This window comes from Geotrypetes seraphini, chromosome 1 (genome assembly GCF_902459505.1).
Source record: "Geotrypetes seraphini chromosome 1, aGeoSer1.1, whole genome shotgun sequence".
Taxonomy (NCBI): domain Eukaryota; kingdom Metazoa; phylum Chordata; class Amphibia; order Gymnophiona; family Dermophiidae; genus Geotrypetes; species Geotrypetes seraphini.
Window position 1 is genome coordinate 456,482,653 of NC_047084.1, and position 25,997 is coordinate 456,508,649.

General features: G+C 42.2%; 1 protein-coding gene across 1 annotated transcript in view; it reads left to right on the forward strand.

Moving 5' to 3' along the window:
• The window catches only part of CACNA1F (calcium voltage-gated channel subunit alpha1 F), a 224,240-nt gene that overhangs the window by 119,880 nt on the left and 78,363 nt on the right, over window positions 1-25,997 (forward strand). The window contains 1 exon segment of the mRNA XM_033922018.1: window positions 14,160-14,247. Coding sequence (XP_033777909.1) covers window positions 14,160-14,247 — 88 coding nt within the window.

The window sequence follows — 25,997 nt, forward strand, 5'->3', positions numbered from 1 at the left end:
ATAGGGTTGGGGATGCAGAACCCAAGCCCTAACAGAATGTACACTTCACCGTATGAGAAAATGAGGCATACTTGGGAGCAGACCCAAAAAAGGAAACGGGGAGATTTAATTATCAAATCTCCATGCCTGCTTTATATTGGTTTAACCACCATTACAAATTAAATACTTTCAGTAGGTGCTCAACACCCCCAATATTGAGCCAGGTCCTTCATTGTGTTCAGGAAGGGGTAATTTGTATTACGTTTGGTATCCCCTATCATTTTGAAACATTGGCTCCTATAGCAATGATACACCAGTCCCATTATTTTGGGTGCAACAGACCTCATTGAGAATTTCTAAGCACTTCTGGATGAATTGCCTATGCTTGTAACACCTTATGAACTCCAAAAGGAAACTCTCTTTGATAAGTATTATGATAAGGATTAGTAAATTTCAGAGACCAAGATCACCTCCACATATCCTGCTGAGAAGTAAGGTTCATTACTGCCATGGTATGCACAAAACTAGCCTATTTGGAGATGTTGGTCCTTGAAGGAAACTCCATGGGGAGTTTCCCTTTGAAAATCAGCTTGCAGGTACTAGCAGATACTGAAAATTGTTAAAAATAAATTCCTTATAACTGTAGGGTAATTGTGTGATGGGAGATCAGTGGTTAGGCCTCAGCTCTTGAGCTGCTCATCTGAAATTCACTGGGCGTTCCTTTTGGTTATATTTACACTGCATTTAAACAGTATTAGGTGAAAGAAGCAGTTCTAATGGAGATGAGGGCAATTTTCAAAAGCTATTCATTCAGATAAAACTGACTGAAAATTGTGCATTCTTTAGCTGGACAAAAGTACATGCAGCACGCTTTTAGTTGCGCTACAAAGAGATGATCCTTGGTATGTGTTTAAATCGGGGAGAAAAACAGTACACACATAATGGGGTTCAATTTCAAAGCACTTAGACTTACTCTGGAATGTTGTTAGGGTTACCAGATGTTCGGATTTCCGCGGCCATGTCCTCCTTTTGAGGACATGTCCGGGGGTCCAGATGGCTTTTCAAAACCTGTCCAGATTTTGAAAAGCTTCTATCAAATTGCTGTGGGGCAGGCAGCAGGGGGCAGAGCTAGGGTGGGATTGGGGGCAGGACTGGGGCATGATGGGGCAGGGATGGGTGGAAATGGGCGGACCTGGGGGGGGGCGGGTCTAAGGGGTCCGGATTTTCCAAACGGAAAATCCGGTATCCCTAAATGTTGTAAGTCTAAGTACTTTGAAAATATGCCTCATAATCACTTTATCTAGGGAGAAGCTGGACATTGTAGCTCACATAAGGAAACCCCTAGTACCAGAATCACTAAAAACAACAAACTAAAGACAATAGGGACTTGTGACAGAAAGGCCAACCAGAAAGCAAGCAGCCTTAACTTATGTACAGTCTTGTTATGAGGATGTGGCCTGGAATAGAATAAAAATGGGCCTACGAGGGTGGAGCTGGATTCTAGATGCCAAACAAATTCTGCAGAACTCTGACCAAACCAATTATCACATTGGGTATTCTGCTCAAGGCAATAATGAGATGTGAATGTGTGGACTGAAGACCAAGTTTCAGCTTTACAAATCTCTTCAATAGGAGGCTGATCTCAAGCGGGCTACTGATGCAGCCATTGCTCTGACATTAAGAGCCCCGCGACATGACCCTCCAGAGTCAGCCCAGCCTAGACAGAAGTGAAAGAGTTGCAGTCTGCTAGCCAGTTTGATAAAATGTTCATGTCAAAAGAAACAAAAAGCTGGGTGGATTGTCTATGGGCTTTAGTCTGCTCCAGATAAAAGGCCAAGGCTCATTTGCAATCCAAGGTGTACAGTGCGCTTTCACCAGGATGGGCATGAGGGTTTGGGGAAAATGTTGGCAGGACAATGGATTGGTTAAATGGAACTCCAATTCCACCTTGGGAAGGAATTTAGAATGCATGCAAAGAACTACTCTGTTAACGGTGAAATTTTGTGTAAGGTGGATCAGCTACTAGGGCCTGCAGTTTATTGAAACTGCGAGCTGAAGTAACTACAACCAAAACTTCCAGGTCAGGTACTTCAGATGACAGGAAGCAAAGAGACTCAAAAGAACCTTTCATCAGCTAGCTAAGGATAACATTGAGGTCCCATAATACGTATTGTGAGAGGCTTTGTCAACAGTAAACTCTCATGAATTGATGACAATGGTAAGCACTGATCGCACTAAGGTGGATTCTTATAGAGTTTATTTTTAAATTAGACTCAGGGAGGTGTTAGAAGGCACTCAAGCAGCTTTTGTGTAGGATAAGGAGGATGATCTTAGACCTTGCTCTCACACCAGACAGCAAAATTCTTCCATTTAAAAGCATAATACCTTTTGGTGAATCTTTTCTGGAAATCAGCAGAATCTTGGAGACACTGTCAGGCATTGAATTTAAAAGGGACAATAATCAATGAAATGTTCAGATGCAAATTCCATGCTCTCAACATTCAGGCTGTGAGGGCCAGGAGCTGGAAGCTGAGAAGCAGACCAGACCACTCGTTCTGGGTGATGAGGATTGGAAAACAGTCCAACCTCCATGGTTCTTCGGAGGGCAACTCCAAAAGAACAGGGAACCAGATTTATCTTGGCCAGTAAGGTGCAATGAGAATCACGGTCCTGCTTGAGTTTCAGCAAAAGTTTTCCTATTAGAGGGTTTGAAGAATATGCATACAGAAGGCCCTCTCCCAGCCAAGGAGGAAAGCATCAAATACTAGTCTGCCATGTGATCTGAGTCTGAAGCAGTACTGAGGGACCTTGTTGAGATGAGTGGCAAAAATATTCACCAAGAGAGTGCCGCACTCTCTGAAGATCTTGCGGGTTATACCCATGCTGAGGCCATCACTCTGCTCAGTCTGTATGCCAGACTGTTGCCTCTCTCTGCCAGGATGCGGAGCACCGTACCATGACAGGTGGCCCACTGCCACATCCCAATTGGGGTAGGAGCCGATATCCCCTGCTTCTTGACATAGTGCATGGAAGCCTGATTGTCTGAATGAGAACAATTTGATTAATAAGCCAATCTCTGAAAACTTTTAAAGTATTTCAGACTGCTGAAGCTCCAGGTGACTGATGTGAAGTTTGGTCTTCTTCCTGAGTGTGAAGCTCCTTAGAGGATGACCAACGTTTTGGATTTTTTAGTTTAATCAAAACTGAAACTGTGTAACTACTTTTGGCCAAAACAGAAACTGCAGCCAAAACTTATTGCCTGATTTTGGCTGATACAGAAATAAAAAAACTAGAGTTTGGTTATGTGAATGTATATGTTTTTATTAGATTATTGAAATGCTACAAACATGTAATGGAAAAAGGAAGGGAAAAGAGAGGAGAGAATTTAAAAAAGAATATCCACATTATAAATTACAAACCCACTTTAAGGATAACATAGGAGGTTTATATATATATAACACTCAAATGAATATCACATAATATTCAAGAATAGAGCAGGCAAAATTTATATCTAACCCTATTCAACCTGATTCTATCATTTTGGTAAGCTCAACACTTTATTGCTAATGAAAGTTTCTAGATGCACTGGATCTAAAAAACATAAGACTGTCACCAGATATTTACAGGGAAACTTTAGGATAAAAGATCCACCCCCTGCCAAGACCTTAGACTTCAGCAGGAGGAAGGACTTACAACGTTTTTGAGTTTTTCTGGAAACATCGGGGAACATTAATATAGTCTGATCAAAAAAAGGTACATTCTTCTTTATGAAAAAAGTCCTCATAACTACCATCTTCTTTTCTACTGAAGGTAATGCTATTAACAAAATTGATCTTTTCTGAATAATTTCTTGTGACGTTCCAAAAACTTTTTTAAATCTAAACTATTTAGAGAATTTAGATTATCTGTCTCTCCCTCTTGAGTTTCCTTCCTAACAGCTTGAGGCAAATAATAAGCATTCATTACTTCTATAGCATCTAAACTCAAAATATTTTTCACATGCATAATAAAGATTTCTCTTGGGGAGAGATAATGTGTTTCAGAAAAATTCAGCAGCCTCAAATGTATTGTCCTGAAGGCATTTCCTAATGCCTCCATTTGCAAATGAATCGTCAAATTTGCTTTGCTATTACCAATTTTCAAGATTTAACCTGAGAATCCATTTTCTCCAAATTTTTTCAATAGTAGAAAGCCTCTTATCCTGTTCAGTACACTTTTCAGTTGCCTCCACTGCATATTTATTATAAAGCACTAAATTATCGTGTAAAGTCTGATTCATTTTAGTTATTGTCAAAAAAAATCTTGAAGTGATATTTCTTGTGAAGTGGAGGCAGCGTCCTTTATAAGTTAAGGCTTAAAAAGTACAGGAGTCGGTACCTTAATGTTATAGATTATAGAACCTCCTTGCAACAATGTTGTAGGAGAATCTTCTCTTTATCTGAGCATTTGTTCTACAGTACGTGGCCACAGTCATGTGGCTATGGGTGTGTGACCAAAGGGAAACGCCCCTTTGGAGCCCCTTCAGAGCAATGGGGAAGAAGAAAGAAGCATTCAAGGGGAATCAAGCCCCAACAGTAGTTAAAGGTCCTATGGATAAACATTTACTAACTTCTCTGGTATCGCAGTCTGAGTCTCCTCACCTCCAGAGTCTTCCCTTTCTTCTGGGGGACGTATCCCTCCCCCACAATCTGAATATCAACAAGAGGAATCTTCTAGACAATGTGATGAGAAAGAGGAACCAGTACAGGGATTTTCTAATAGACAGGATTCGTCTGCAAGCTTATGTGAATGTAAACCAATGAGGGCCACTGTGAATTGTCTGAGTTTGCAGTCAGTAGCCCTCTGCTAATCCCACAGGAGATTATTTCAAGGAACTGCAAGAACAGGCTGACTGGGAGTGTCATTTTAACCAAGACATCTTAACAAATCTGGTGCTTTTAGGTTCCCAAGTCAAGGCAGATGCAGTTAAATATCCTCTGAAACAGGAATTTTGTGAGAACATGCAAAAAAAAAAAAAAAATCATAATTAACAGCTGTGCAGAACTAATAAGAGAAAGTTGCATTGAGATATTTCCCACTTTTTATTTAGTTAAAGGACAAACATGATATAGATTCTTACTAAAATAGGGTAAAGGAGTCCAGGTATACACTCTGGACATTATACCAGCTTGATGCACAATCTAGAATTTAAAAAAGCACATTGATGTTACTGAATATGAGGACTATATACTCTGAGAAATTACAATTAAGAACAATACATTTCTCAAATTAATTTCATTGTACTATTTCCCTACGAATGCTATAAGCTTGAGTAGTACTTGTGCTTGAAAACAATCACTACAAGTTCCTTTCTCATTGAATCTAGCTTCTGCATACCACAAGTCTGATTAAAATGTTGCATCTTCATCATACCCAACGCAGCCTGGAAATTCTGTAGAATCATCCAAAGAGTTTCCAAGCCAGAATATATACAATATAAAATAACTACTAGCTGACTAAAAATCATACAAAATACAGCTATTCGTTTGATTTTTAATCTGAAAAAACACGATCATATCAGTACATATTATCAAAAGCTTCATTAGCTACCGTTTGAGGCTAGAGCAGTGGTCTCAAACTCAAACCCTTTGCGGGGCCACATTTTGGATTTGTAGGTACTTGGAGGGCCGCAGAAAAAATAGTTAATGTCTTATTAAAGAAATGACAATTTTGCATGAGGTTAAACTCTTTATAGTTTAAAACTTTCCTTTAACAGTTTTACCTTATGCAAAATTGTCATTTCTTTAATAAGACATTAACTATTTTTTTCTGCGGCCCTCCAAGTACTCTATTTTTCCTGCAGCACTCACATTCAAAGTTTAATATCTTTTCTTTCTCAAAACTGGCACATTTCAATTACTAAATTGAAAATAAAATCATTTTCCTACCTTTGTTTGGTAATTTCATCAGTCTCTGGTTGCACTTTATTCTTCTGACTGTGCATCCAATATTTCTTCCCTTCTTTCAGCCTCCTGTATGCTTCCTCTCCAGACCTCATTCCCTCCCCCAACTTTTTCGTTCTCTGTCTGTCTTTCTCTGATTCCGTGTCCCATTTTTTGCTTTGTTTCTGGCTCCCTGTCCCCCCCCCTTCTTTCTTTCTTCCTTCCTGCCCTCCCCCATGCCACCGCCGCCGGGGAATAGGCTGCTGCTGCTGCCGCCATCGGGAACAGGCCGAGATCTCCACGCTTCTCTTCTCCACAGGGCCGACCAACTCTCGCCGCCTGACGTAAATTCTAACGTCGGAAAGGACGTTCCGGGCAGCCAGGCAGCGATTGGCTAGCCAGAACGTCCTCTCGACGTCAGAATTGACGGGCGGCGAGAGAAGCAGGGAGATCAAAGAGCATGGTGCCGGCCTGTTCCCCGATGGCAGCGGTGAGAAGGGAAGGGAAGCAGGTTGGGCACCACTGCTCTAGACGAGCCGCACTCTAGGGAGAACAGTGGAGGGTGGCCAGTTGTGCGGACCGCCCCCCCCCCCTTGGTACGCCACTGGAGCAACAGCGTGTCTGGCTGGCTCGTTCCGTTCAAAGCCATGGGTGGCGGCTCCTTGCGAGATCCGCGCCTGCGTCTGAAGCCTCTCTGATGTTGTGATGTCAGAGAGGCTTCCGATGCAGGAGTGGATAGCGCAAGGAGCCTCCAACCCGCGGCTTTGAACAGAACGAACCGGCCAGACACGCTGCTGCTCCAAAAGGAAGAGAATGATCCAGTCCAGACCGTGGGCCGCAAATAAAACTTGGAGAGCCACATGCAGCCCGTGGGCAGCTTGTTTGAGACCGCTGGGCTAGAGTGTTATTTAAATTTTGATGCATTTATTTTAAAGTTTTATTTGGTTTAGCACCGGCTTACCTTGTTTCTCATTTTAGTTTTTTTATTCCTAAGAAAAATATCCGTAGATCTGGTTGGTTTTATTTTCCTTCAGTAAATGCATGTCGTTACAAAAATATTTTAGATAGGACCTTAGAATTCCAAGCAGGATTAATGAATTCATGTTTGAATCTTCTCGTTTCTCCATTTCTTATTTACTATCCATTTCAAAAAGATCTTAAAGCCCACTTATTAAACAATATAATATACATTACTGATTTTCATATTATCACATAGTTATAATGTACTTTTAATCTTTTATCTATACTTATTTTTGTTTATATTGTGTTTTCTTATTAATTAGTTTTAATGCTTGTATAAGTTACTTAGAATTTTATTATATATGATGTTATTATTATATTGTATGCTGAGTACCTATTGTATAAACCGCTATGAACTGCTGGTTAGGCGGTATATAAAAATAAATTATTATTATTATATTTTACCTCCAAGCAAAATAGCCTCCACACACATGGAGCTAATGAAAACTGAAACTAAAAGTCGCAGTGCTTTTACAATGGCTGACTGTGCGCCACATTTGGAGTGACAGCTGATGTCATATCTCCACAGAGAGGCTAATTCCTAAGGTGTCTAATAAATAAACAGAATATCCTCAGTATGGGCCCCAAAGTAACAGCCTGGGTCGAGAACTGGTTGAGTGGAAGACGACAGAGGGTAGTGGTCAATGGAGATCACTCTGAGGAAAGGGATATTACCAGTGGTGTGCCTAAAGATTCGGTTCTAGGGCCTGTTCTTTTTAACATTTTTGTAATTGATATTACTGAAGGGCTTTCAGGTAAGATTTGTCTCTTTGTGGATGATACCAAATCTGCAATAGAGTAGACACCCCCGATGATGTGAGTAACATGAGGAAGAACCTAGTGAAGCTTGAAGAATGGTCAAAAATTTGATAACTAAGATTTATTTGATTTGTTTTCTATTCCGTTATCCCCAGAGAGCTCAGAACTGGTTACAGGTTAAACATACATATATATAGTTAACAGGTTATAATTTGGCATAATTACAGTTCAATTTAATGCTAAGAAATGCAAGGTCATGCATTTGGGCTATATAAAACCCTGAAAACATGGTACAGTTTAGGAGTGAAGAAGTTTTGTGCATGAAAGAGGAGCAAGACTTGGGTGTGATAGTATGTGATGATCTTAAGGTGGCCAAACAGGTTGAAAAGGCGATGGTGAAAGCTAGAAGGATGTTAGGGTGTATATGGTGAGCTATGGCCAGTAGGAAAAAGAAGGTAACGATGGTCCTGTATAAGACTCTAGTGAGACCTCATTTAGAATATTGTGTCCAATTCTGGAGACTGCACTTTTAAAAAGAAATAAACAGGATGGAGTCTGTCCAGAGGAAGGCTACTAAAATAGTCGGTAGTCTTCATCATAAGGCGTTAAAGATCTCAATATGTATATTTACTACCACTGCTACTATTATTTATCATTTCTGTAGCGCTGAAAGGTGTACTCAGCGCTGTACATTTAAAATCCAAGAGATGGTCCCTGCTTAGAAGAGCTTAGAATCTAGTTTGTATGATGTTAGACGTATGTAAAAGGGGAGTTGTGAAATATACTATGACTAGAAAGTCATGCTTTTCAGTGACAGGCCCAATATTATGGAATGGAATTTCAGGAGTAATGTGATTGTGCAAAAATGTTTTACATTTTTGGAAATTGCTCAACATATATTTATTTTTTTCAGGTGTTTAATTGTTACTAGAAATTCTTCCGAGGTTGAGAATTTGCTGAACCAGTTCTGCTGAATGAGATTTATAAGATGTCTGGGTTTTTAACCTTGCTTTGCCTTATTTGATGTTGATGTCTGTCCAATTTTTGTGCATGTTTTTATTGTGAGCTGCTTAGGAATTAAGCGGATTATAAATATTTTAAATAAATAAAATTTGAACAGGGTTGGGGAGTTTCTGGTAGCTTTATAGCTGTGGAGGGGCATAATCGAAAGAAACATCTAAGTCCGTTTTGGACCTAAGTTGCTAGTCGCCCACAGTTGGCAGCATCTAAAGTCCATTCTCGGAAAATAGGTCAAAAATATTTTGTTTTTTCGAGAGTCGTCTAACTGTACATCCAGCTGTTTGATCACCCAGATCGCTAAGTCGTCTATCTTTATACCCCATTCTTGTCCAAAAATTCGTCCAAGTCAAAAATGTCTAGAAAAGGACCTTTTGGATGTGGGAGGGGCCAGCAAAGTGATGAACTGGACACCCAGACATTACAACAGAGTAGTGGGGTACCTTACAGGGCACTGCTGCGAACTGCACAAAAAAAGGGTGCCACATAAATATCTCACCAAAACTCCCTTATAGGTCATGGTGAGCCCCCCAAAACCTACTAGAACCACCTGTCTACCACCCCAATAGTCCACACGGCTGCAGGTGGCACCTATATGGCAGTACAATAGGGTTTGGGGGGTGCACATGTTCCACCATAAATGCAGTGGTTAGAGTGGCTTATGGGCCTGTGTTCTCCTCTCTAGGGTTCACTAGCCCACCCCCCCATACTACTTAAGCCACCTCTGTGCTGCTCTACAAGGCTTTGCTATGCCAGGTACTGATATTCTAGAGGCAGGTATGTATGTTTTTATTCCGATTTTTATGGTGTTGGGGGGGTCAGTGATCACTGGGTCAGTGTGTGGGGGTCTGTACTTTGTAGCTGCAGTGCTTATCTAGTCACTTTGGATACCTTTTTGGCACTTAGACCTGGTTTTACATGGCCTAAGTCACAACACACAAGTTTCGTCCAGGCAGCCTCGTTAAACTTTCAGTTATACTTGCAGTACGTCTAAGTTTAGATCAGCCCACATCCTGCCCAAATCTCACCCTCACCGCTCCTCCAAAAATGCCCCTTTTAGCTCTAGTCATACAGCAGCATTGAAAAGGCCTAAGTCATTTTTAGATACGTCCAGTGGCGTACCTAGGGTATGTGGCACCTGGGGCCCATCATTTTTTGACCCCCCCCCCATCTATATGAAAAATATGATTTTTAGTAACAATCCACATATCACACAACAAGAGTGTACCTAGGAAAAGGCAGCATCTTAAACACTGCAGTGAGCACTAGAACACCAACACATACATTGTAAAACTAAACAAGCCAGATCCCGCACAGTCAATTGATCCTGTAGTCATTGCCAACTGAAAACTATGTTCTTTTCATACACACAGAACAGAGATACACCCTCGCCCAATATGGAATAATCACAAACTAAAAATAGAAATATGTAGACAAAAGTTAAACTGAACCGCCAAGAAACCAGACCCTGGATACAATGCAACACCACAAAAGCAGTAACACATGTCCTCTAATACAGTACAAAATATAAAGACAGTAGATGTAAATTTGAAAAAACTGATACATAACAATCACCACTTTACAAATTAACAAATAAAAATAAAACAAATAATGAGAAATAAAAAAATACCATTTTATTGGACTAATCCCCGTAAGCTCGGTCCCCATCCCCGCAAACCACCTGATTCCATCCACACAAGCCTTGAATTGTTTATATTAAAGTATAAAAAGAAACAATATTCTGTACAATTGTCAATTTATAAATCAGCGTCTTCTCCCCACTCTCTCTTCCCCATTTTTCTTCAGCGTCCTCAGCCCACTCTCTTTCCACTTTCCTTCAGCGCACGCACATAAAAACAAGCAAGTAATTTATATCATTTTCATTCTATTCATTCATAGAAATTAAAGTCTAAATAATGCCAGTCACATAACAAAACATGATTTTACAAAAATAATTCCCTGCACAGTCAAGCCTGCAAGGATTACTAGATGTCTTTCAGCAGCTCCCCTCCCTCCCTCCCCCTTACCTTTGTGGCCAAGTCAAAATGATCTACCAACAATAAAATTTTAAAAACACAAAGCACACTGTACGCAGAGAAAATGATAATTATCATTTATATTCCACGGGTTTTCAAAGAGGTCAAGGCAGATGACTTTATGCAATGTCACCTCAGTAACAACTATACAAAAATAGACAACTATTCCCCCTCCCTTTTTACTAAAACGCGATAGCAGTTTTTAGCGCAGGGAGCTGCGCTGAATGCCCCACGCTGCTCTCAATGCTCATAGGCTCCCTGCGCTAAAAAACGCTATTGCGGTTTAGTAAAAGGGGGCCATAGTGCAAAATATAGACAGCATATATAAATTCTCAAAGCAGACACATTTTGATCACTAAATTGAAAATAAAATCATTTTTCCTACCTTTGGTAATTTCATCAGTCTCTGGTTGCACTTTATTCTTCTGACTGTGCATCCAATATTTCTTCCCTTCTTACAGCCTCCTGTATGCTTCCTCTCCAGACCTCATTCCCTCCCCCAACTTTTTCTTTATTTCACCCTGCCCCTTCTTTCTTTTTCTCTCTCTCCATACCCCCTTTCGTTCTATATGTCTGTCTTTCTCTTTCTCTCCGTGCCCCATTTTTCTTTGTTTCACCCTGCCCCCTTTCTTTCTTTCTGGCTCCCTGTCCCCCCCCCCTTCTTTCTTTCTCCCAGCCCTCCCCTATGCCACCACCATTGGGAAAATGCTGCCACCACCACTGGGAAATAGGCTGCCACTGCTGCCATCGGGAACAGGCCGGTGCCGAGTTCGCCCTGCTTCTCTTCCCCGCGGGGCCTACCAACTCTCGCCACCCAACGTCAATTCTAACATCGGAGAGGACGTTCTAGGCCAGCCAGGCAGCGATTGGCTGGCCCAGAACGTCCTCTCCGACGTCAGAATTGACAGGGTGGCGAGAGTTGGTCGGCCCCACAGGGAAAAGCAGGGAGAACTCAGCGCCGGCCTGTTCCCGATGGCGGCGGTGGCACTCAAGTGGCTAAAGAGCCGCAGTTTGCCGGCCTAGGGAGAACACTGGAGGGTGGCCAGCTGTGCACCCTCTTGGGACGTAAACCCGGGGCGGACCGCCCCCCCCCCCACCTTGGTATGCCACTATCTGTACCTCACTCCCTCCCTATGACCAAAAATTCTCCTTTCTTCTATTCCCCGTGTACACAACCATCTCTTTCCCTCCCTTCCTCTCTCCCAAGTCCATGCCTTCTGTGTCCAAAATCCCATTCCCTCCCCCACCTCAGCATCTCTTTCCCTCCCTTCTTCTCTCCCAAGTCCATGCCTTCTGTGTCCAAAAACCCATTCCATCCCCCACCTCAGCATCTTTTTCCCTCCCTTCCTCTCTCCCAAGTTCATGTCTTGTGTCCAAAACGCACACCCTCCCCCCTTTTGTGTTCCGCGTTTGCCTCCCATCCCATCTTTGCAACTTTCTCAGCAAAACGAAGCTCGAGCCGCGAGGCTTGTCTTCTGTTTCCTGCCTGCCCTGCTGCACACAAATAGCCAACCGGAAGTATTCTCCGACATCAGTATTCTCCGACATTTGCTTAAGCCCTCCCTCCGACGTCAGCGCTGACATTGGGGAAGACTTCCGATCGGCTATATGTGAGCAGCAGGGCAGGTAGGAACAGAAAATGAGCCTCGCGGCTCGAGATGTATTTAACTCCGCGGGTCCCCGTCCAGCTCTCTCCTGTGCACCTCCTTGGGGCGTGCACCTGGGGCGGACCGCCCCCTTCCCCTAGGTACGCCACTGGATACGTCTAAAACCTAGTTTGATTATCGGCACTTGGACAACTTGTCTTACTGATCGTCCAAGTGCCGATTTAGGACGGTTTTTAGACATATTTTCATTTTGATTATGAGCCCCATAGCTTATAGCTAAGAAGCAAATTAATAATATATACATAAAAGATAAGCATAACTTTTAAAATATATATATGTTTTTGATAAACGGTATATCAAAGATTAAATAAACTTGGAAATTTGCATAAAATATATAAAAACATTTATAAGCTTATTGATACAATCACACATTAATATTGATGTTTAATTTGTCATCCAGTTAGTTTATGTCTTCACAAATCAGTTTCTGCACTCTATGAAGGAAAGTCAGGAGAGGGGAGCTATAATAGAGACATTTAAATACCTACGTGTCGTAAATGCGCATGAGTCGAGTCTCTTTCATTTGAAATGAAGCTTTGCAATGAGAGGGCATAGGATGAAGTTAAGAGGTGATAGGCTCAAAGAAATACTTTTTTTTACAGAAAGGGTGGTAGATGTGTGGAATAGTCTCCCGGTGTGGAATAGAGGAGGCAGAGACAAAGACTGTGTCTGAATTTAAGAAAGTGTGGGACAAGTATGTGAGGGAGAGGAGGAGATAGTGGATGCTGCAGATGGGCAGACTGGATGGGTTATTTGACCCTTATCTGCCATCATGTTTCTATGTAACCTCTTATGTCAGAGCCAGCATGGGCAGGAGTATCTGGGGCCACTTCTGTCTTGATATCACCCCTAGACTGCCAGGGATTGTACGATAGGCCTGAGGATAGGGGGAAAGCAACTTCTATTTGGAGGCGAGGGGGATGAAACAGCTGGAAGAACATCTCTAAGGGATGCTGAAGTCTTCAAAAGTTGGAAGAGGTTTTGCACAGATAAGTGACTTTGAAATGTATTCATTGTAGTATGGACGGTTACTAGACTTCTTCATGTTTATATGAATTGTTCTGAATTTTCATAGATTAATTTCAATGCTTAGTGATGCATATGACAAAACATTTTGAAATGTTTTGTTTCATGGAGTTTTTTGGGCCAATAATTATTGTGAGCTGACCACCAGTTTTATACTTAGTGAGTCCACTTCTTTTTGACTGAGGTCTTTTTCATCCATATTTTTTCAAGGCATATTTTTGGTCTTTTCTAGTTGTGTGTATTTTTATGATTCTCACATGGCCGCCATCATTGTTGTATTAAGGAGGCAATAGACAAAGCAAATACATTTGGAAGTGGTCACCTCCTTGGCAATACCTTCAACAAAAATTTTAAAGGCAGGCTGGTGAGGTAGATGTCACTGACACACCCTGGTTAGCAGTGTCACAGTTTCACATGGGAAGATATTTGGTGGCTCTCCTTCAGCTCATTTGGATCCAAAGTGACCTCAGCTTAAAAATTTGTGAAGACCACTGCTCTAAATCCAGGAAATTGTTATAACATTACTCCCTTTAGTTAAATCTCCTCATTCTTTGCCCCTCCTCACACCCCTCCGTGCTGTTTCTTCTTTCTGCTCATCCGTCCTCTTTTTTTGTACTGGGTTTATGTGCCCGAGAGAAAAAATGACAGGATTGAATGTCCATGGGGTGTTTATGTAGTATTATAAATGAGATGTTTCTTTCTTGTTCTCCTGCTTTAATTCTTTAAATCTAAAGCTCCAGCGCCATCTCTGTGGTAAAGATTCTGCGGGTGCTGAGGGTACTGCGACCCCTGAGAGCCATTAATCGTGCTAAAGGACTTAAGGTACAGTATAAACAACCTCTGCTTTCTACCCCAGACTGCAAAAGTCATTAGAAAAAACAAGGGGTACCATATGGGATCGGGTGAATTCGCAGAGGCTAGGTTGGGAACTGTGCCGGTAAAAACAGGAGTTATCCAAGTAGAATAGCTGAATTTGCTTGTGTGGATTTTGAGCCAATTAAAAGTGTTGGCAGGTTTTCATTAGGTATGCACTTTGATCCTGGGAAATTGGGTTCAATTCCCACTGCAGTTCCTTGTGACCCTAGGCAAGTCACATAACCCTCCAATGCCCCAGTTACAAAAACTAGATTGTGAAGCCACCAGGGAGAGAAAATACCTGCATAGAATATGTACAGCCAGGGCCGAATTAACACTATATTGAGCCCTAGGCAAGCATATATTTATGGGCTCCCCTACCAGGGGTCCCCCTTCCCCCCCCATTCCCACCATTCTTGTACCTTTTCAGAAATAGCAGGGGAAAGTGCAGAGCTTTTCAAGCACCCAAAAATTGGAAGCATCTTATTTTATGTTCTGACAGTTCTTTCAACTATTCCTCTTTTAGAAAGGATTTAATAACTACATTGTTCAAGAAATATATTGAGGTAGAACTTATTTTAGACTGAATGATGTAAATTCCAAGAAACTGTCTTGGTCTCTTGTGCTATAAACCTCTGTGAACTAGCAGTATAGTACTCCCCTGATATTTGCGGGGGTTCCATTCCAGGAACCCCCATGAACGTCAAAAAACCACAAATACATTTTTTAGGCAGGGGAGAAAGGAGAGGGCAGCTGGAGAGGCAGGAGAGGGAAGATAGAGTGCCGACGAGTGAAGGAAATCACTTGCGGTATGCTCCGACCGTCTCTTCCTGTACTAAAGTCGGGCCTCACCAATCAGGAGCTGCTTTGACCTCTAGTTGAAGTTGTTTACGGCAGTCAGCAACGTGCTCTTCGTGATCCCATCGGCTCTCCCGCTGACGTCACTTCCGGGTGCCGCACATAGGAAGTGACATCAAAGAGAGAGCTGATGGGGTCGCGAGGAGTACGTTGTTGACCGCCACGAGCAACAACTTCAAAAAGAGGTACAGGGGAAGGGAAGGGGGGTTCACGCGGCAGGCGGGATCGAGGAAGGAGCGGAGGGGGGTGAGGATGAGGGCAGGGGAGGGGCGATTCTCACCCTCGCTACGCCACTGCTTGGGACCTTAAATGTTCATTTGAATTGGCGGTATCAAGGACTAAAAATGGAACGCTGAATTGGGATATAAGTTCAAAAACTAGGACTGACCAAAAAGTCTCATTCCTGGATCTGGGTAACTTGGCAACTCTGCAGTAGTGAGGCTGAGAATCAGGGAAGCAGGCCAAGTCATTTAATAGTTAACGGGGTAAATTTCTTGGCCTGAAAAATTCCCTCCACTTAATACCAATTCCAGCCCAGATTTTCCAAAACAGCTTGATTTCTATGAGGCTGTCCTATCCAGACAACATAGAAACAAACACAAGTGCATGCACTCTGGAAACTCACGCTGTCCTGTTGCTCATATTCTCTTTCAGGCATCCCCCAGGCCCTGAAAGATCTGCCCACCATTATGTAAATTCTGGCATTTGCTGCCAGTTCCTTTCCTCAGCTGACAGAAAAATCTTTCACATTTCCTCCCAATCTTCAGTCCAGATCCTTTCAACAACTCCTGCTCCCTGACCACTCACTAGTCTCTGCAGCAGAAGGGGGTGCATGGAAAGCTGTAGTGGCCTAAACTCTGAAACATATCCACACACTTTGCCATTCTTCTGACTTTGAGACAGATAGAGAAGCATTTTCAATAGTGCGTCTAAGTCTGACTTTGGGCATATCCCAAAGTCTGACTTTGGGCTAGATGTCCAAATTTCAGGGTGGGGAAACATCCATTTTCGAAACCACTAGACGTCCAGATTTTTTTTTTTTTTTTTTTGAAAATGACCTATTTGGATATTTTGGTCTTTAAGATGTCTATCTTTTTGGCCATTTTTGAATACAAAAAACGTCCATGTTCAAAATGTCCTAATCCAGACTATTTGGCTCTGGGAGGGGTCAGCATAGCCCAGAGACATCCCAACAGAGCAGTGGGGCACCTTAAAGGGCACTGCTGTGAACTTCACATAAAGGGTGTCAGATGTATATATCATCATAACCCCCTTATAATTTATGTTGAGCCCCCCAAATCTACTATACCCAGCCCTTATAGCTGCAGGTGGCACCTCCATGGCAGTGAGTTTGGGTGGGTTTTGATGGGCTCATACTTGATACCATAGATGTTGTGGTTTAGAGCACTTTATGGGCCTGGGTCTTTCTCTCTATAGTTTACTAGCCTACCCACAAGGCTACTTAAGACACCTGTGTACTGCTCTACTAGGCTTTATCATACCAGATGCTGCTGTTCTAGAGCCAAGGATGTACTTTTTTGTTTTCCTTTTTGTGTGCTGGAAGGGTCTCAGTGAGCACTGGGGGAGTGTGGAGGTGTCTTACTTTGATACATGCAGTGGCCTGTTGGTCAGTTTGGGCACCTTTGTGACACTTAGACACTTCTAGAACAGGTCTAGCTCCGAACGTATAAGTTCCGTACAGGATGTCTTGCAAAGCATTCGATTATCGCTGCAAGACGTCCAAGTCTAACCTGCCCTTATGCATGCCCAAAGCCTGCCCATAACACACCTCCACCATGCGCATCTCGAGCTCTGGATGCATTGGCTTCCAGTTGCACACCACATAACTTATAAATTAAGTCTACTGACTTTTAAATCTCTTCTCTATAAAACTCCCGCCTTTATTCATAGACTATTGATTCCCTATACCTCTCCAAGATTACTCAGGTCTACTGACCAACATCTATTAATAGTTCCCTCACTTAAAACCATAAATACACGGCGGCAATTTATTTTCTCCGTCACAGCCCCCCAAATTTGGAATTTACTCCCAATTCACGTACGTGAAGAACTTAATCCAGATAGATTCAACAGCAAGTTAAAATGCTTTCTTTTTAAAGATGCATTTGACAATTTCCCCCTCCTCCTAGATAAATTCTACCCCAAAACCTCCACTTAAATAATCTCTTCCTCCCCAAAACACCAACCAAGTATTCAGATCCCTGAAATGTAACGTAATCTTATTTGTACTCTAACTATAATCTATTTGTTATATCACACAGTAATGTACAGTCAATTTAATATCCAATTTGCAAGTTCTTCCGGAATTAATCCAGCTACCTCTCCTCCCTTGTAACCAAAAAAAAACACAAAACTGTTGTAACTTCACTGGAAATGTCCAGTTAGCTCTTTTGTAATCCGCCTTGAACTGCAAGGTATAGGCGGAATAGAAGTCCCTAATGTAATGTAATGTAACTAGAAAATTAAGATTAAGTACATCAACTGAAGCGTTAGTTCTTAATATCCTTGAAGCTTACTGCTTTCCCCTTGCCTATTGTTTTTCCCCTTACTCGTCTTATTTACTATCATTAACTTGTATTTTTTTCCCCATTTTTACCTTTTGTATCATATGTTTTGTCAAGTCAGTTGTATTTATTTGGTTTGTTTCCCCTCTATACCTGTAATTTACTCCTTTGTACATCGCTTAGAATTTTGAATAAGCGATTAATCAAATCCATAATAAAACTTGAAACTTGAACCGAGGGAAACCTCGCAAGACGTCCAGAAAGGTGGTTTCAATTATCGGCACTTGGACGTCCTGGTTAGAGAATGACATGGTGGCTGTTACCCGTGGCTAGCCGCGGGTAACCCGCCGAAACGGTGAGGGGGGGAAAAAGTGCTCGCTGCGGGTACTGGGAGCGGTGAATGGCCTTGTCCCCGCAGTTAAGGGAGGGAACGTGCGCGGTGGGACATGGTGGGACAGAGAGGTGTCGGCACCCTCACCAAGATGGCACCTGGGGCGGTCCGCCCCTCCCCCCTTTCTACGCCAGTGCCCCAAACTACTCCAGCACAACTCAGATAGAGTGGAGGTGGTAAGAACTGATATTTAGCAGAACTACTCTCTCCTGCCCAGATAAATCATTACGAATATAGACCTCAGTGTTTATTGATGCTTTTGAGCTACAGATATTGCTGGTTATCATTTATAGTGGAATCAAATATGTACATTTGTATCACACTGAAGTGCAGAAGAGGCACAAAACCTGAGTGGAGGATACAAGCCAAGCCAAGGGAGGAGTGAGAGAGAACTAGAGAGAATGGTGTTTTCCAGTATTTATCGAATAAACAGTTATTTTAGATTTATTTGCCTGAAAGGCATTTTAACGATGTCTATCGGTTAAAACCTAAAATCAGAAGCTCTATTTACAGTGCATTGTGAGGTGCCTGCTTTGTGGATGATCACAAACCCCCCAGTGTTGAGCAAACTCCTTCACTGTGTCCAGGAAGAGATCATTTGTGATGCAGGTTAGCACGTCCAATTATTTTGAAAATTTTGCTTCTATGAATGCAGGGCCGGTGTTAGACATATTGGGACCCAGAGCAGAAATTATGGAGGGGGCCCCCGATTCCTCTCCCTGCCCCCCTACCCTGGTTTTCCCACTCACCAAATGCCCTCCCATCTAGCATCTCTCCCTTCCCTCCCTCCTACCCCTCCCCCCGGGTCTACCACATGTCCTCCCATCCAGTATCCTTCCCCTCATTTAAAAATCAAGGATATCCTTCCCTTCTCCCCACCCCATTCTGAAGCCCCCTCACCTTTTAAAATGCAAAGGGGTTGCTGGTGTGGCAGCAATTCTCTAGCACTGCTCATGGCTTCCTCATCACTGTCTGAGGAACACTGACAAGAAAGCCATGCGAAGCTTTGAATTTTAAAAGGTGAGGTGGGGTGGGGGGGGCTTCAGAACAGGATGGGAAGAAGGGAAAGACATTTGGGTCCATGGGGCCCCGTGGAGCTGTGGGGCCTAGGGCAGCTGCCATGTATGCCCTCCCCTAATGCCAGCCCTGTATGAATGTTTTAAAAAAACTCAGATCTTTAAGTCCTTTCTTGTCAGTTTCTAAGTATCTGATCATTTTAACTTCCAAGGTCTTACTTACACTGCTGAAGTGTTTTAATGTTTCATTTGAGTATCCTGACTATAAAGGACAGTGATGCAGGGCTGTGCTTCCGACTGAGGGGGCACCTTGGTCTGCTATGTGCCATTTGCTTTTATGTCTATGTGAACTGATACTTATCCTTAACATCTGTCCTCTTGCACCAGTGTACCGTCCTTCATCATAGTTTTTGCACTAAATACTATATACCAGGTTAGAAGAGGAGCATGAGTAGGATCTCTTTATATTCAATCCTCCATCCTTCAAATAAAAAGGCTTCCACCCCAAAATCATCTCCAGGAAGATTGCCTCCTTACTTAAAACACCCAGGGTAAACTTACTGCAGAACAAAGAAAGAAAAACTGTAGAAAGAATAATCCTTGTAGTGAGATAAAATCCAGGGCTGGAAAAACAGGAAAAAAAAATGACAAATATTTACAGACACTATTCCTGAAGGATGAAGCCTTAAAAGAGATACTTTCCTGTTCTGTCAGTACAGGCCTGCTCACAACATCCAATCTGAAGCAAAAATGAGTGCTATTATGCTAGCACGACTAGCAGAAACAGGAAGTGGAACAGTACTTGCTTGGATCAGATCCTATCATCAGACAGCCAACAGTCCATATTGTTTGCCAGCACCCCATCACCAGCATAGTGTACCACAAGGATTGATGCTGTCGCCTATTCTGTTCAATATCTATCTCAAGCCCTAGCCAAGCTGATTTGGCCAATGGATACTGAGTTCTACATCTATGCGGATAACTTACAGCTACTCATATCCATTGAACCTGATTTAGCCACAGCTCTGAGTAAACTGACTAAATGTCTATCATCAATTCAAGAACGGGCTCAAAACAACAAACTTTGCCTAAACCCAAGTAGAACCGAGCTTCTATGGGTCCCCAACAATTGGGTACATACCTGACATCAAAATGTCTTTTGGGAAATATGAAATCCCCCTCAAATCATAAGCCAGGAACCTTGGAATACAGCTAGATTCAACTCTTATTCTAATCCCCCAAGTTAGGTTTTGCCAAATTTTTTACTATAGTAAAATACGGACCCCTCGACCTACCCCACAGGTCCTCCCAGTTCCTCCCAGTTCCACCCATACCCACCCTATCTCCGCTCCCTGCTGCCTGTTCTCATTGGGGAGGAAATCTGTGCATGCGCGGATTTCCTCCTGCCAAACGCGATTTAGAGGAGGCTTTTCAAAACCCAGACAAAGTGCCAGGATTGAAAAGCCTTCCAGACCCCTGGACATGTTCTTGTCGGCTGCACGCCTAAATGCAGGGACATCATGAGAGCTCATTGAATTAATTTGGATTACTTTTCAGCTGATTGAATTTCCTGAATTTCCTGTTTTTCTTTCTTTATATTTTAATGCTCGCTGTTATTACTTCTTGGATCTATGATTTGTGGAGTTGAGCTGGAGTTAAGCTACATTTCTTTTTGATAGTGGTTAAATACAACAAAATTTTGTGTTTTGTGTTCTTTAGATAACTCTATCTTTCTGTACAAGTGGATACTTGATATTTTTGTATGGAAAATATGATAAATAAATTAAAAAAAAAAAATAAAAGCCTTCCAGACCCCTGGACATGTTCTTGAAAAAGAGGACATGTCCAGGGAAATCTGGTAACCCTACCCCAAGTCCAAGCAACCTTTACGAGCTGTTTCTATCATTTGCAACAACTCCGCTGCCTCTCACCTTACACTGAGAAGGCAAGTCTTGACTCACTTGTGCATGCCATGATAACATCAAGACTGGATTACTGTAATGCACTCTACACTGGCCTGAGTGCAAAAGGTCTTCACCAGCTCCTATTGATTCAGAATGCTGCAGCAAGACTAACAGAAGGTTGTAAGCCACATGACCACATCACACCAGTTTTGCAAAAACTTCCCTGACTACCAGTGCAATATAGGGTGAAATTTAAAATTCTTTGACTTTCAAGGCACTCAAAGGAAATGGTCCAGAGTACTTGAAGAACAGGATCTCCCTCTACATACCTCCGTAAGATCCCTAAGGTTCCAACTCACTCCATAGGGCATCGCACGATGTGATACCCGGCAGTGAGCCTTCTCCGGAGTAGCCGCCACACTCTGGAATGCACTCCCTGAAGGGCTTCGCTTAACACACGAATATCTGTACTTCAGAAAGCAGGTGAAAGCTTAGCTCTTAAGTGACACTGGCTGCACATACTGTAGCAGGACATATTTATCCACTCCTATCCTAGCTGAGAATTTTCAAGCACCATTCTGACGTCATATGCAACTTCTTTAAATTGGTCCCTTTATTATCTGCTACTCTCTCTTATCTATATGTTCCATCTTTGCTTCCATCCTATGCTGTCTATTATCATGTATTGGCTTGACAGTGTAATGTAGCATACTATGCCATACTTTGATTGTAATTTGAACATTATTACTGCTGTAATTGTCTATTCTAGTGCAATAGGACATTAGTCTTGACCAATGGATTTTAGCCCTCCTTGACTGAGAAGTTTGTAGAGAGCCTCATTTACATATTCTTCTGCTCCGCCTCCCATCACTCTGGGCTGGGCTGGACCTCCTCAGTCTTTCTCTCTACATGCGAAGTTATAGGAGCTTGTCTGTTCTGCTCGGGTTTATTTTCTAATTATTGTTCGTATTTTTATCTGATTGTGAGGCTTTATGTTTCCCCTGAGACATATCTGGCTGTGAGAAGAGACAGACTTTCAGGTTAGAGGTCTGTAGCCCACAGGCACCTGATGTGCTAGATTCCTGTGTGGCCAGCCTGCTTCAACACCAGGTCTCGTCCGCAGTGGATTTGAGCGCAGACTGACTCCCATGGCGGTTTTGTTCCTGGATCAGAGCTGGCTACATTCCTCCCCCCACAATGCCGCGGGCTTCAGTGGAGGTATGAGGGTCCACTTCCATGAGGGGTCTGGACAGCAGTCCGAAGAAACAAGCCATTTGGATATTTCTTGGCTTGTCTGAGGCAGAAGTCTTCTCATACCTCTGGCTAGAGCAGGGGTAGGGAACTCCGGTCCTCGAGAGCTGTATTCCAGTCGGGTTTTCAGGATTTCCCCAATGAATATGCATTGAAAGCAGTGCATGCAAATAGATCTCATGCATATTCATTGGGGAAATCCTGAAAACCCGACTGGAATACGGCTTTCAAGGACCGAAGTTCCCTACCCCTGGGCTAGAGGTTCAGTGAATAGTAGCTCCCAGCACAAGTATGGCACAGTGAGTAGGGCTGGTATAACTCATGGGGAAAATTGGCAATTAGGACGTCCAAGTGCTGGCTTAGGCATTTTTGGACTTTTTAGTTTTTTGATAATGAGCCTCATAACTAAGCTTCTAAATTAGTATGAATATTTAGCTGAAAATGTAGGTTTCTAATATAGGGTATACATTTAAGAGCTTAGCTTTCTTTGTACATCAGGTGGTTAATATTTATTCGGATTTATGTACCACCTTTTTGAAGGAATTCACTCAAGGTGGTGTACTGCAAGAATAAGTCAAACATAAGCAAGGGAAGATTAGGCACTTACTTTGGTAATCGTATTTCTAGTAGATAGGAACATCAGTCTTGACCAATAGGTTTTATCCCTTCTTGACTGTGAAGTGTGTAGTGACCCTCATTTACATATTCTTCTGCTCAATCTCCCCTCACTCTGGGCTGTGCTGGGCCTCTTCAGTCTGTATCAAAGCCAATAGTCATCCCTAGAATGTGTACAACAGAGAGAAGAATACTCGGATGTTTGGACTGAGAATTCAAAGAGAGAAGGGATATGGGGATTCTCCTCGACACAACACAAGACTGTTCTGCTTAACAAAGACACTATGAAATATAAACACACGTAACTCATTGTAATGGATAATACCACCTATCTGCATGCAACCTGCATAATAGTTCTAGAATTTAACATTTATAATTGTTTATTTTGTTTGATTCAATTTCCTCTTTGACATATAGCGCAACCCTACCTCCAATTTGATCTACTCTATCATTGTGATATAATTTGTATCCCGGTAACACATTGGTCAGCTGTCAATTAATTTATGCACTAGGCTAAATACGTGTGAGACCCTACTTCTAATTAGGCTTTTGTATACTGCTTTCTGGCCTTCTTGATCTTCTCTCTATAATACTGAAGATGGTTTTTCCACCCAAAACATAGCCTTCTTTGTATGATATTTCATCTAGTTTCTTTCTAAATTTATATCCTTGCAAGCCTCCTCAACCATAGCCGCCAACAACTTATTATTCCATAAATCCTCTTGAGCATCCACTTCCATGACATCCAATGCCTCATTATCTAACCTCACCACTTCAACCAATCATTATCCTGTTATCCTCCAACAGTTCCTCTTACATACTAACTTATAAATACCTTGTTGCATCCCAGATCAAAATTACTGGAAAGAGATTAAGGACTAATCCAAACAGAATAATAACCCATTACTTTTCCAGTTCATTCAGAAGAAAAAATAAAATCAATTGTATGACCACTCATGTATTGACATTGACACTACATGCATTGATTAAAGAAGACTACCTTCCCCAGCTAAGGCTCACCCCTCAACTTGATTATTAAAACTCCTAATGACATGTTTCCAGACTAATATCACAAAAAAAATCACATTATTTTTCTAGAGCTTGTAAATTAGTTGATAGTGGGAAATAAATAACAAAATACACTGCACAACAAAGTTTTTGCTTCCTGAACACTGCTGGGTGTTTCTTATAGAATTTTGGGTGCTGATCATGAATATTACATCAAAAATTACCCATCACGTACCATTTCAGAGAAATCTTCAATTTTGTCGTGATTTTTTCTTATATTTGGATGCAAACAATTTTTTCTCCCATAAGTGTCTTATCAACAACGGTTTGTGCCGCCTGGGTATGTCCATGCATAAAATCTAGCCAGGTTGGAAGCTGTTTTATGGAAGATGACATCCTGGGCATGTCTGGGCAGGTCTGAACGAGCTTGCGCTGTCTCACCATGCTATAATGGTGGCTTCCATACACCGATCCTGCTCATTTGGTTAATATAGATAGTCCGTGTGTGTATATAGTATCAGTATAGTAAAGTATAGTAGTATAGTAGCTGTAGCAATATAACAGTAAGTAAGCTTGATGCTATAGACGTTTTGGTGTCGGGCAATATGTCTCGTCGGTGTCGTAACAGCCGCGACACATTCTGCTATATCTGTGGGGAATATACACTTACGCCTCAGAGACGTTCGATGACTGCCCTTGTAAAGAAAGCCTATCATCTGTATTTTGGCTGCAAAATAGGTGATCAAGACAAGCAATGGGCGCCTCACATTTGCTGTGCGACATGTGCTGTTAGTCTGAGAGCCTGGCTCAGAGGTACTCGAAAGACGATGCCGTTTGCTGTTCCGATGATATGGCGAGAACAGAAAGACCATGTGACGGACTGTTATTTCTGTTTGACTAATGTGTCTGGTTTCTCTGCCAAAAACAAGAAGTCAATTGAATATCCTAATCTGCCTTCAGCAATGAGACCCATGCCACATGATGACAGTCTTCCAGTTCCGAAACCACCAGAGGATTGGACCTTAGACGAACCAGATGAAGAAACTGCAGTGCAGGGTTCTAACAGTGACATTGACCCGGATTTTGAACCATCCTCATCAGGCGATCCACATCTGATAACACAGTCCGAATTGAACGATTTGGTCAGAGATTTGGGTCTGTCAAAAGCAAAAGCTGAGCTGCTAGGTTCGAGACTGCAGGAATGGTGTTTGCTATCACCAGGTACGAAAATTTCTGTGTTTCGAGACCGGCATCATGATATAACCAAATTTTTTGCACAAGTCGACAGTCTCTGTTTCTGTTGTGACATTGAAGGATTGTTCTCGGTCTTTGGTTGTGATCACAACCCGGAAGAGTGGCGTCTTTTCATTGATTCGTCAATGTTAAGCCTGAAAGCTGTTCTGTTGCACAATGGCAACGTTTATCCTTCAGTACCTGTTGGCTATGCAGCACATATGAAAGAAACATATGAGAATATGGAAATGTTACTAAAGTATGTCCAGTATACCAGGTATAACTGGAATATCTGTGGAGACCTCAAAGTCGTTGCTCTGTTACTAGGACTGCAGCTTGGCTATACAAAGTACTGCTGTTTCATCTGCGAATGGGACAGCCGAGACAGAGAGTCGCACTATTCTAGAAAGAACTGGCCACTCCGTAAAAAGTTAGTTCCAGGACAGAAAAATGTAGCACATGAATCGCTTGTTGACCCGACAAAGATATTTTTGCCTCCTCTTCACATTAAACTGGGACTCATGAAGAATTTTGTGAAAGCAATGAACAAGGAAGGGGAAGGTTTTCGTTATTTAAGACAGATGTTCCCAAGAATAACTGATGCCAAGATCAAAGAGGGTATTTTTGTTGGCCCCCAGATCAGACATGTTATGAGTGACAAGCGATTTGAAGATCTGTTAGTTGGGCCGGAAAAAATTGGCTGGAAAGCCTTGAAAGACGTTGTTGACAATTTTCTGGGCAATTACAGAGCCCCAAACTACATTCAGCTGGTAGACAAACTTCTCAAAGCATACAAGAGAATGAAGTGCAATATGTCACTCAAGATTCATTTCCTCCATTCACACTTGGACTTCTTCCCCGCAAATCTCGGTGCTGTGAGTGACGAGCACGGTGAAAGGTTTCATCAAGACATAGC